The 13,174-nt window shown below is 38.6% G+C and overlaps 1 protein-coding gene across 1 annotated transcript in view; it reads left to right on the forward strand.

The window, feature by feature from the left end:
- Positions 1-13,174, forward strand: part of ZNHIT6 (zinc finger HIT-type containing 6) — a 58,707-nt gene that overhangs the window by 3,592 nt on the left and 41,941 nt on the right. Inside the window, exons 5-7 of the mRNA XM_048860114.2 lie at positions 284-387; positions 10,961-11,029; positions 12,147-12,227. Coding sequence (XP_048716071.1) covers positions 284-387; positions 10,961-11,029; positions 12,147-12,227 — 254 coding nt within the window. The remainder of the gene's footprint in view (positions 1-283; positions 388-10,960; positions 11,030-12,146; positions 12,228-13,174) is intronic.

Here is a 13,174-nt window from a genome sequence, read left to right on the forward strand (position 1 = left end):
TTGTGCTCACCATGGGAAAACTTTGTCTGTTAATCTTTAAGAATAAGCTTGGAAACTCTTGAAAATATCTAAGTATCTTTTTTTTTTAACTGAGAACTTTTGTTTAAAAAAAGAGAAAAAAGTTTACAACTGTGGACAGTTCTACATTATGCTTCTTCTTAAATGCTTGAAAGGTACTTTGGTTCCAGGACTACTCTTTTGGCCTCAATTTTTAGACTTGCAGGACTGAAGTACTAAACGTTTCCATGTTTGAATATACTTTGGCTTTTGTTTTCTGTGTTAGATAAATTATTTGAAAAACCGAGCTCGAAAGCACAATATTCACTTGAAAACTTTACCCATTGGGTTTACGAAAAGGAAAGAGAATTCAACCACCTTCAACAAGAAGTAAGTTTCTAATTAGTATGGGGTTTAGGGACAAGTGGGCAAAACCTTAATTTAAGTATTACTGAAAGAATAGCTGGTGAATAGCTCTTGTGTAAGATTTCAAGGCCTGATAGCGTTTTTCATGACAGAATCACATTAGACAGTGAACAAAACTCATGAAATATCTTTGGAAACATATTCAGATGGAAATTTGTACTAAATTCTTCTACAGCCCTCTAGTACTCAGCTTACTTAGTTCAGTTTTTTCAGAGAAGATTTATTATACCCCAAATTTCAGTTGGGGTTCTTCTGTTGTGCTTGGGCTGATGTTTCCTATTATCATAAAGTAGTCATAATTGGAAATCCAAGCACTGAAGTCAGCAATGTGGCAACATACTATCCATTGCTGGTGCTAGTCAATTAAATGTTGTCTTTACCTGAACAATGGTATTCACAAAGAGAGTGAGAGAGATTCTTCCTTCTTCATAAATTAATTTGGGCTTCTACTTGCATGCATGTCTGTGATGGGGGACAAATGGGATTTTTTAAATGCTTTTACCAAAATGATTTTCAATGCATATTTCCTTGCTAAGGACTTTTAACTCTTAGTCCTTAGATGAGTTCTGTATCTGTCATTCTTCCATTAATTGGGATTACCAAAGTACTTGCTAATCAGATAATCTTGACTTTTTCTTTGATTGGGAGGGTGGGTACATCTGCTTAAAATGAAAAGACTTGCTGAAAATGTCTCCCTCTCATGGAGGGGAAAGGATGTGGATTTAAGTCTGGGTTATTCATGAAGCAAACATTTCCCAATATAAATAAAGTTTATATTCCTTGTATAGTACTGTGTCATAATACAAAAATGTAGTAACTTGGTGAAGAGTGCTTCTGTGTGAACTACAGGGACAGGTCCAAAGTTAATATGAGGGCTCATTGAAATTTAAATATTTGATTGTGCTCTTGGGGGGAAAAAACAGTAAAGACTTCGAGAGCATCAGATAATAGCCACTTGGGGCAGGCTTTTTCTTTAATGGCTTCTCTTTGGGCTTTTTTTTTTTTTTTCCTTCCCCCTGCTTATTATTGGTTTTGGTCACAAGTTCTGCTTCTAGATTTTTTTTTCTATTCAGTTAATGCCATTTACTGCTAGTTATCCAGTAACAATGAATGGATGAGAACTTCACAATATTTTAGTGACTAAACCACTAGGTGTCCCTCTTGTAATGGTTTAGCAAGTAAGTTTGCATGCATAAATAAATAAATAAACACTAGCAGAATTTCTTCTGTTTTGAAACAAAATCAGTTTTTCTCATTGGTGGAGAAACCTTATTCTTAGCAGAACATAATGCATAAAAGACTTTCTGAAATGTTAGTTTTCTGCTTTACATACGTTAAAGCATAGGGTCTGATTGGCAGGGAAAATCCACAGGAGGGGTTAAAGAAAAGGAAGTGTGAGGTTTTCCCCATTAAAATTTCTCATGAATTCTTACATTGATGAGGATTCCTGGCTTCCTTAGAACAGCCCGCAAGGCAACCCACAAATACTGCAGATCTCTGTATCAATGGCTAAGAGTTGTGGGGGGCACAACTACGAAAAAGTTCTCCTCACTGGTAAGTCCTGTACACAAGGCAGCCACACACTAACAGATAATTGTTGCTGTTATGTAGTGTGACTTTTAAACTCTTCTGTTCACAAAAGTACTTTCACATATGGAAACACACAGCTGAGCACTGGGAATTAATTTATCTCTGCATTGAATTACATATGTCTATATTTATATATTTATATTTACCTTTATTGAACAGAGGCCCATTTTAAGATCTAGCAGGATTGGTGTGTTATTTTTAGGTAAATAGTTAAGCATGGAACTATTTCAGGAGCAGCCAGAAAGAAATAAGACCATGGCTTTTTTTTTTTTTTTTTTTTTGCTTTTTTTTTTCTTTGGTCATAGTGGAGAACAATTTTTATTTTGAATTGTTGTTTCGTAGACACATTCTGGTGTCATCAAGTGGAACAGCAACATCATTCTGTAGGAAAGTAGATACCTGCTTTCTGCAAATATTTTTCCAGGCACTGAGAATGATACACATTTTGTAGATGAGTATGAGAGGGAGGTATTAAATACAAATTTTACATGGTAAAGTGCAGTTTTGTCTCCACTGTAGGGAAGGGTGTGGGGGGAAGTGTTGCAGATACTGCAACATGCCTGTCCTAGCTGTATTGGAACAGGTGTCATCACTTTATCAAGGCTGAGAAGTCTGCCTTTTCTCTTAAGTTGATCTTTTCTTTTCATTTACCTTTAAAACTAGTTATAGCGTATTAGTCAGAAAATAGGGTCCAATCAAAGTTGTGACAAAATGATATTTGGGCTGCCTTCTGATGAAGAAAGTTGTGTCTAAGGGATGCTGGGGGAAAACAAGTTATGTTACTGGGAGCCACCTGCATCTCTTTGTGTGTCCCGCTGTGGTCCATGTTTTTTTGCAAATCATCTGCAGTATCCGTCAAAATGAGACATCCCAATTTTTCAAATAATGTAAAGGCTTAGAGCATCCTCTTTATTTTCATGTATGGAAGAAATGCGTGTTCTCATTGACAACTCTTCACAAAAAGTTGAGAGATTATATATAAACTCTCATCTCTTTGATTTCATACAAACATTTAGAAAATGGAGCCATAACTTTAGAGTTTGGCGATAGTATTAAATAGGTGATGCTTAGGATATTGGAAATGACTTTGAAGTAGTACTTCTTGCCCCTCATCTGCTGTGTCCAAAAAACAAACAAACCATTTGTAATCAATTAAACTTCAGTTTGGGCTTTGAAATGAGAGAGACAGACATGCACATTCAGTGTAGATCAAATATTTACTGGAAATCATGGCTAAAGAAATTGTTATCCACATTTAGGAAATCAGATTTTATAACTCTTATTGTCTAATGCCCCTAGTAAGATTATACTAATCTGAGATATACTTCTGAGGAAACTTAAGTACATGAAAATCTCTTCACTTCTTAACTGCTTTAAAATAATGAACAGAAGCCATATCTCAATGCTAAGGTTTAGACTGCTCAGAAATGCAAAGGTATTTTGAATTAAATCTACCCTATCAGGGCTCAAGTATCAGGGGATAGCCGTGTTAGACTGTATCCACAAAAACAACAAGGAGTCCGGTGGCACCTTAGAGACTAACAGTTTTATTTGGGCATAAGCTTTCGTGGGTAAAGAACCCACTTCTTCAGATGCAACTAACAGGGCTCTTAAGCCTAAATCTAGAAATAGTTGCATTTTTTTGCATGCTGTCTGGGATTCATTGCAATGAGTGGTGCAGGAAAAAATTTTGTAGTAGGGGTGCTAAAAGTGTAAACCATGTATTTGGGTTGCTATTACTTCTTCAAGCCTGGGGGTGCACCTCCACATCCCTAGTTCCAGTACCTATGATCACAGTGTGACACTTTCTCTGCCTACAAGCATGAAGAAGGCCAGGTAGCATTACATGAATGCTGCTCACTAATGATCAGAGAGGCTGATTTCTGTGCATTTCAATAATTTGATAGTCTCATGAAAATGGAGGGATGACATACAAACATGAGGAAAGGCTACATCCCAGCTCAGCTCTTGGCAGGCTGTCTATCCCTGAAGTGTGATAGAAACCTAAATGTGTTAGTTCTCATGCAGGGAAGCTGATGGGCATTTTTGTTTCCTGTCAAAAAATCAGAAGAGAGGACAAAACACATTTTTAAAGGTTAAATTTTGGACTAGTCAACCTTGGCGAAGTCTTTCGGTTTCCACAGAACCCTTAATTCAAACCCAGTGTGCTTGAATATTGCAGCACATATGGTTAGTAAGATCTCTTGCTGTTCTGAGGCCTCCTGGGAGAAGACCATATGTGTTACAAAGGGAAAGTTTTTCAATCAGTTTCTTGGTGGATAGTCTTGCTTTACAGTTTACTACAATTGTTTTAAATAGAAGTAACCCAACTTTATTGTTCTTCCATCAAATCTCAGCTGGGAATTAGTTTAGCTGAGCTTCAGCAACGTGTGGGTCCCCTCTGCTGTTTAATGTCACTAGCACAGTAGGTATGGTGGCACTAGAGACAGTGTATTTTCGTGAAAGCTTCAAACTGTTGTTCATTTATTTTTATTGAGAGGCTTTTGGGTTTCACAAGAGAATCCAGTGACTTAATTGGACTGGATCTGTGTTGCCTAAAGCAGTTTAAGGCAATATTATCAAAAAGAGTAAACATTTAATCCACTTATACTTAAATTAAACTGCTGCACTGTGATATGAGCCACTAAAGTAGCAAATCAGGGTTAAAGGACGACTGGTGCTTCCCCATTTCTTCCCTCTCCCCTTTTTGTTGATACGGTGTAACCTGTGTATAGCAGATGCTATTGTATTTGTGAACATGCAGATGCTCTGATCTAAGATACTTCCACATATTCTTTCCAATAACTTCATAAGGCATCTGTTATTCAATAGAATAAAATCCCCAGTGAGTCATTCTGTCTTTCACAGGGTTTCACTTTAAGTGGAAGTTGCTGTAGTCACAATTGCAGTTGGTACATTACAATGCACTGAACAATTTGGGACTTTGTCTACTTTCATATATATATGTCTTCTGTATCTGAGTTCATTGTAAGCAGATTCCAATGTACATTGTTTGTTTGAGATTTTTGATGATTAAAGTTAGGAGTTTCCTGTTAGCAAATTAGGATGTGAATAATGCTAGCTAGGACAGTTATTAATACAATTACTAATAAAACAAGCTGATTCTTGTATTAATCAAGGCTAGCTTCTAGGACTGAGTTTGTATAAAAGCTAAAAGAACAGTCAGATGAAAAATTGTATACATGATACATTTCATAAAAGTACCTTGAGAATTAATGAACTAAACCCCTCAAGTTTATAATTTTAACTGAGAAACCTGAAGCATAACTATCAAAATACTTTAATATAAACACTTTTAATAATGTTCTCTCCTGTCTCTGAGAAATAATTTCCATTATCCTTACATTTGACTTGTTTTTTACGGTTTTGTGGAAAGTAGATGACAAATGTAAACAAATCAGTGTTGCATATACTGTAAACCTAGTACACTAGGCAAAATCTGAGATAAATAAGGAGAAAAGTACAATGCACAGTTCTACTCACTGGGTACGAGGAGCGAGAGCTTAATAAATTTACCAGCAGGACTTGTAAGTTCTTTGAACTAACAGGTCTGCATCTGACATACCTCTGAAAAGCAAAAAGGGTATTGTGGCTTCCCCCCTCCAGTGAACAGAAAAGTAGCTACAAGAGTTTTATGTAAACTTCTGAAATAGGGTTCACATAGAGGCAAAAAACAAGCATGGAAAATTTCAAACCCCAAAGTTGAATTTGAGAGTTAAGAGTATGTGAAAATAGGGTTAAAACAAACTGTTTTGCAACCTTAAATATCACAAAGCCTAACAAGAGCCCATTATAATATTAAACTGATTGTAACAGTGGCTGTATTCGTATATATGTGTAAATGCTCCTCTGCTGCTTTGCAGGATTACAAAAGGGGTTTTGTGAATGGGCACATGATAGGAGGTTATGGTGGCCAGTGAAACTCAGAGATGCAGATTCTACACATTTTCATGAAATTCATAGAAATTTGTGTCCCATCAAATATATTTTGCTTAGAGGGGAAGCGAAGTCCCAGACACATCTGGGGAGTGGATCAAAGAGCTGAGGTCTTAAAGTGTGTACACTTTCTTAGGTAGTAAGTAGCAGCTCACGCTGCATGTTTGACTTCTGATACTCTGTAGGAGCGTTTCTGATTCTTAAGATGGACTAAATGTGCAAAAAGTCAGTGATCTTAAGTCAGGGTGTGATGATTCTTTATAATTCAATAATTTTAGTTTGGTTCTTTTAGTATGTTGTTCAACCAGCCTTGAAAATAAAATCAATCTTATATTACAGTATTTACTAATGTTAGAATCTGTAAATACGGTTTGTCTCTCATGCCTCCTCACGTTTATCTAGTTGAAGCTGCTTGATTTAAAGTAATTAAGATAATGTCCAGAATAGGTGGGAGTGGTCTCATGTGACTGCTTTCAAGGAGTGTATCCATAAAGGGATACAGAGAGGTGGAATTAGCTTTGGTAAATGTAAATATTAAAGCAAAGGCTAATTTGAGGGCAGGAAAATAGAGTTCAGTTTCTTTATTGAAAAGATCTATTGAATTAGGGTCATCCCAGCATTTGTGAGGTGTTTGAACAATTTCAAATACTCTAGTACTGTGGGCAAGTGGTTCTTGGATTGATCAACAGTAAATGTCTACTTCTTAATTTCAGATAGGCTAGAAATTCTTTAATAGAAAACAAAGCAAGGAAAGAGCAAAGGGCCTGATTCTCTTCTAATCATTGTAAACCAGTTACATTCGTGTAAGACAGGAGAACAAAGCCCAAAACCTTTTGCCCTCCATCCCTTAAATATATACAGTTACTATACTTCTAAATCGCTGAGCTTCCTTTCAATGCTGCTTCTGCCTCTGCTGCACTTTCACAGTCGGGGTGAGGGGGTGGAGTTTGATTCTCTCCTTTAAATCCTGTTAAATCAGCTGAGTGGTGTGGCAGGTCAGCAGAGTACAAGTGTGATGACTCTGATAAGGGTGAATCTGCTGCCGCTTTCTCCCTGCTTCTGTCGCAATTGGTGAAGGAAAAGGATAACAGAAATGGGGTGTCTGGGGGAAAATGCTGTACAGAGTGCTATTTATGACCACCGGGTGCTAGTAGAACCTTGAGGCCAGACTTGCTGTGATATTTAAATACCTAAAGATGCAGATAGGCTACAAATGCCAGAGCACATTAGGCACTTTAAATCTGTGCTTAGGCACTTTTGAAAATACCAGTAGTCACCTATCCTACTTCCTTAGGCACCCAGATACCTATGAAAATCTGTCCCTTGGGGTCTAGAAGCTGCAGTGTCTACAGCACTTGCCTAAATCATGATACACAGACCCACACTACTAGGGATTGTTTCAGCAAAAAGATTGGAGACCACAGCAATCCAGACACTCTACAACAGCGTTTGTCAAATGTGGCCACCAGGGGCTTTTTCCTGTGGTGATGGTAGGGGGGAGGGGTGTGCAAGCAGCAGCCTTCCCCTGGGGTTGCCAGGAGGGGTTGGGCCCTGCCCCCCTCTGGAGCAACAAACACCAGAGGAGCAGGCAGCCAGTGTGAGTTCCCCATCGCCCTTGGCCCCTGCTGCCTCCCCACCTTCCCTTCCAAGGCTTAATTTGTCCTCCGGTTTGCCAGAGCTGAGTAACTTCTGCTGTGAAAAGTGATATTTTTGTTTAATATCACTTTTCAGTGCCTCCCAGCTAGCTAACAAGTCTGCTGCTGTGAAGTGATATTAACAAACATACAAATATCACTTTTCACAGAAGCAGACTTACTAGCTAGCAAGTTTAAAAAAAAAAACAACAAAAACCACCCCCACACACACAACCAAAAAAGCAAAAGAAACAACAACAAAAACAGCATGCAAAGCATCTTATTTGTTTCTATTCAATTTAAGTCTAGTAAATAATAGAGACAACTGTACATTTTTTTTATTACCGAGTCTTCAAAAAAATCCCTACATAAATAATTTACTACATGTATATGTGCATATTTATTCATTTTCCCCAAAGTTAATTAACAATTTTAGGAAAAATTGTCACAGCGGCCATCAGCAAGAGTTGGTGGCCACACTCTGAGGCCACCAAAAAATTGGTTGTGAGAACCCGTGCTCTGAGGAGGTGATGACTGTGCTGCTCATAGAGCTACCACCATTATCATATTGAAAGAAATGACAGTAACAATCGCTGTGTTCCTTGCCTATAGGAACAGTAGCTTGGTTTGCTTGTGGATTATTTGCTTGTATGTTTATTTGGGGAAATTAGGAAAAGCACAGTTGAAGAAATTACTTTATGTTGCAAATTTAAAAGGTTTTGGCAGGGTAAGGGGGAGCAGATGTTTGTTCAGGAAGAACCAGTAGCTGTTAAAAAGCTTACAGATTTTAGAACCTAATTTGCATAAATATTTTTAAGTTTGGTACATCTCATTTAGGAGAAGATGTGCTTAGATTGCTATCCAATTCAGGTTCTGGGCCACCCTGCACAAGAACTGTTACAGGACCCTGCTATCTTCTAAAGCCGTGAGTCTCCCTTCCTGCTCTCCACTGCCCCCGCAGTGCAGCCCCCTCCTGCGCTGGCGGTGCAGCATGCTGAGACTGCAGGGGAGGGGGGACAGCAGGGGAGGAGTCAGGGGCTCAAGGGCCAGGCAGGATGGTCCCGCAGGCTGTAGTTTGCCCACCTCTGCTCTACACACAGGTACTGGAGGAGGATGATTTCACCTCTGAGACCATTTTGCCCAAACTGAAAGGAAAAGAAAAAGCCAAGCCTCATTCTTAGGCCCTATTTTCAGAGCAAGAAATGAAATATGTCTTCTTACTACTACTACTACTACGACATACATGTACATCTTATCAGTTGTGACTTTCAGTCGTGATCCTGCAACCTGCCTTCCAGTTGACAACACCCCCACCTTTAGTCCCACAGCAAGTTTTAATTAAATACTGGAATAGTGCTTTGCACATGTACCTGCCATGTAAGTGCCCATCACAGACTGGATGACAGGAGATGGATCACATGATAATTGCCCTGTTACGTTCATTCCTTTTGAAGCACCTGGCATTAGCCTCTGTAGGAAGATAGGATACTGGGCAAGATGAACCATTTGTCTGACCCAGTATGGCCATTCTTATGTTCATATATTCTAAGTGCTAAATATTAAAGTACAGCTGAGATGGGGATTGTGAGCTTGTTAATAGTCAGTTGAGTTGAAGCCCTTCTTCATTAGCATTGCAGTTTGCTGTACAATTGTTCAGTGATATTAATGTTGCTTTGAGTTTGCCATCTCCAGAGGTGCTAAGAATTTTCTGACAGAATTTTTCATACGGCAGATTTAACATTCAAAACATGAATCTTCTTTCAAAATTAATTTTAAATTTAATGTTTGAGTTTGGAACTTGTAATAGTAAATACCATACCATTATACCAAACAGCAGGTCTTAAAATGTGAAGACAGGGCACATACTTTCAACTGTACCAACTTCTGATTACGGAAGCCACATAACTAGCCACCCTTTTTGTGTCCTCCTCCAACTCTTGTCTTTGCAGCCTCTTTCCTCTCCCTGAGCTGGTCTGCTGTGACTCAGTCTCTCTTTAGAATACTCATACTTAAAGAAGCCTCTAAATATTAATCCTCCCTTTTAACAAACTTTAACAAGTGGTTCAGAGAAAGAGGATGGAAATGGAGAATTCACAAGACATTCTGTACAACTCCACTCAGTCATTTGCTGCTTGTGGTACCCTAACATTCATCTATACGTTTATCTGTTTAGATTCTAAGATTTATGTAAGGTAAGGACCTGGTTTTCCCTCCTCTTAGAAAAGCATCCAACACTGTTTCTGTGCTATGTAAGTAATCTGAAATATTGTATGGACTGTAACCTTCCCCTAGAAATAACTAGGTTAAGAATAATTATTTATTTCAGCAAACAAACTTTGTAAGTCTCTCATCTAAAAGCAATAACATAGTTAATTGTACTTAGCAACCAATTTGTTGTCTACTGTTTTGCTACTGGATGCACGTACATGCCTCTGTAGCCAGCTGGACCCAACTGTATAGTGTTTCAACTGTCTGATACCCAAACTAACTTTGTTACAACAGAAGCACATTATTTTTAATCATAATTTTGTAAACCTTTGTAAACTTGATGGTTAGGAGTCCCAAGTCTTAGATAGCTGAAAAAAGTACCATCAAAAGTTCCTGAATTTCAGGGAATTGTCAGACCTCTGGAACTTTGTAAATGCTGCTTCAGTTTAACCTCACCTTAACTATATGTGCTGTGTGTAAAATTCTAAACTAGAAAGAGCAGCTGCATAATAATACCTAGCTCTTATATAGTACTGTTCATCAGTAGATCTCAGAGGACTTTACAAAGATGAGGAAACTGTGGTGCAGAGAAGTGAAGAGATTGGCCCAAGGTCACCTAGCAGGCTAGTGGTAGAACCAAGAGTAGAGCCCAGGTCTCCCAAGTCCCAGCCCAGGGCTGTCGGGAAGGTCTGACTGCTCCCATAAAGAATGTGTCTCTTTGAACCATGTAGCAGTAGGTAATTTCTGCTTCCAAACACCTAATAAAAATTGCTCTATAATTAACTATGTTGGCAAAAGAGGAAGGGAAGGGAAGGGGCTTCTGGTTAAGGAACTGGACAGGGACTCAGGAGATCTGGGTTCAGTTCCGGGATGTACCACAGCTTTCCTTTCTGACCTTCCTGTAGATTGCTTAATCCCTTGGTGCCTCAATTTCCCATATATTAATATGGGAATAACAATAATACTTTTCTCCCACCCTGTGTTTATGTAGATGGTAACGTCTTTGGGGCAGGGACTGTCTCTTACTATTTACAGTACCCCATCTTGGTTGAGGTCTCAAGACTGTACCAGTACAAATAATGATGCAAATAATACCTCTGAGATATTAGTGTGTGTGTTTCTCTCTCTCTCTCTCTCTCTCTTTTTAGGGAGCAAAGGTTCTACTGGCATTTGAAGCTCATATTTCCTCACAGTCATGCTGAATACACAGTAAAAAGGTACCTGAGATTGTGAAAAGCAGATGTCTATAGTTAATGATAGCAAACTAGTTTTATAAGACTATTTGGTTAGTTTCTTAGCCATCTTTTTGTATGTGGTAATAAGACTCAAGATAAAGATTTATTTTATTTTTTTGGTTGTTACATAGGGGACACCTCAGGTTAATTCACTTTTTTAAAATACTAGTTTTGTTTCTATCGCCTTAGAAGCATAACACTGAAGTCTGTTTTCAAATTGAATTTCTCTAATTTAAATACTTGTTTTATTTGATAATCTTTTGTAAATAGAGCAGCCTTGTATATGCCTCCTGATGCTTGCTGTCCACATGCATCAGCATGCTAATATAGAGGAGTTTTGCATACTCCTAATGTTTTCCTTGATCTTCAGAGAAAATCCCACTCCCTGCAGGAAATCCTTTCCCACACCAGAGAGGATGGAAAGGAAGCCATGTTGCCTTTGTAGCAGATGCTACTAACCCCCTCCCTGAAAGGTACCTGTAGGAAAGCAGAAAAACAGCAAAACAAAAACTACCTCTTCTCTCCCCATGCCTATTTGGGCTAGGAAAGCTGAGAAGTAGCCACTTGCTGTCAGGGCTGGAAGTTGCTTTTCCAGCTGCAGGCATGGGGAAGGATAAGAGGAAGAGTCTTTGTTTCCTTCCTGCAGGTGCCAGCTAAGTCCTAATGTAGAATGAGAGTATGTTTGTGCTGCAGTTAGACACCCATGATTGGCCTGTACTAAGCTGACTCAGGTTCACTGGGCTGTTCAATTGTGGTGTAGATGAACAGGCTGGAGCCTGAGCTCTGGGACCCTCCCCACTCAGCCTGAGCCCAAATGTCTACACTGCAGTTAAACAGCCCCTTAGCCAGATGCCTGCAAGCCCCAATTGACACAGGACAGCTGCAGGTTTTTAATTGCAGCATAGACATACCCTGTGTGCTGGGGCTGGTAATATCCATTGCCAGCTTGTGCTATGTTGATGCACATTGCACCCTTTCCAGATGTTACCTGCTGGTGTTATATCAATTTAAATATGGAAATACCATTTCCTTAAAATTGCTTTAATATTTCTTTTTGAATGATACTTAATAAACTGCATTTTTATCTTTTTGGCCAAAGGGTGCCCGATGATAAAACACTAGGTGAAATCCTTAAACCTTACCTTGATCCTGAAGAATCAGATCCTGTTATTCGTCAAAGGTATGTATTAAAAACCATTAGTAATTTTACTTAACTGATTTTAAAATAACAAAACTAAAAGTTTTCCACTTTTACCATTCAGAATTGGATTCCTAGCTAATAGTGCACTTGCCATCTTTGTGATAAAAGCCACCTCATTAATACTTATTGACTGAAACTAAATTAAGTAAATTTCATGATTCTAAGGAAAGGAAGGAGAGAGCAAGAGAGCAGCTGAATAAGGACTTCAAAAAGTAGAGTCTAAGAAACTCAGAGAACTGGTAGGTAAGGTCCCATGGGAAGAAAATCTAAGGGAAAAGGGAGTTCAGGGCAGTGGTGGTTCCTCAAGGAGACAATATTGAAGACACAACTGTAAACTATTCCGATGTAAAGGAAAGATCAGAAGAATGACCTGAAAATTAAAAAGGAATCGTACAAAAACTTGAAACATTGAGAAGGAGGAATACAGAAGAACAGTACAAGTATGTAGTGACAAAATCAGAAAGGCTGAGGCACAAAAAAATGAGTTACATGTGGCAAGGGACATAAAAGGCAAAGAAGAGGATCTTTAAATACATTAGGAGCAAGAAAAAGACAAAGGAAAGTGTAGGTCCTTTGTGTATCTGGGAATGAGAGCTAATAACAGATGACATCAAGAAAGCTGAAGTGCTTAATGCCTATTTTGCTTCAGTCTTTACTAAAAAGGTTAATGGTGAGCAGATACTCAACAATGTTAACAACTAAGGCAAAGAAACATAAGCCAAAATAGGGAAAGAACAAGCTAAAGAACATTTGGATAGATTAGATGTATTCAAGTCAGGAGGACCTGATGAAATTCATCCTAGGGTACTTAAGTAGCTCTCTGTAGCAATATTGGAGCCATTAGCAATTATCTTTGAGAACTCCTGGAGGACAGGAAAGGTCCCAGAAGAATGGAGAAGGGAAGCATAGTACCTATCTTTTAAAAG

The sequence above is a fragment of the Caretta caretta genome, chromosome 8 (genome assembly GCF_965140235.1).
Source record: "Caretta caretta isolate rCarCar2 chromosome 8, rCarCar1.hap1, whole genome shotgun sequence".
In the NCBI taxonomy this organism is placed as follows: Eukaryota; Metazoa; Chordata; order Testudines; family Cheloniidae; genus Caretta; species Caretta caretta.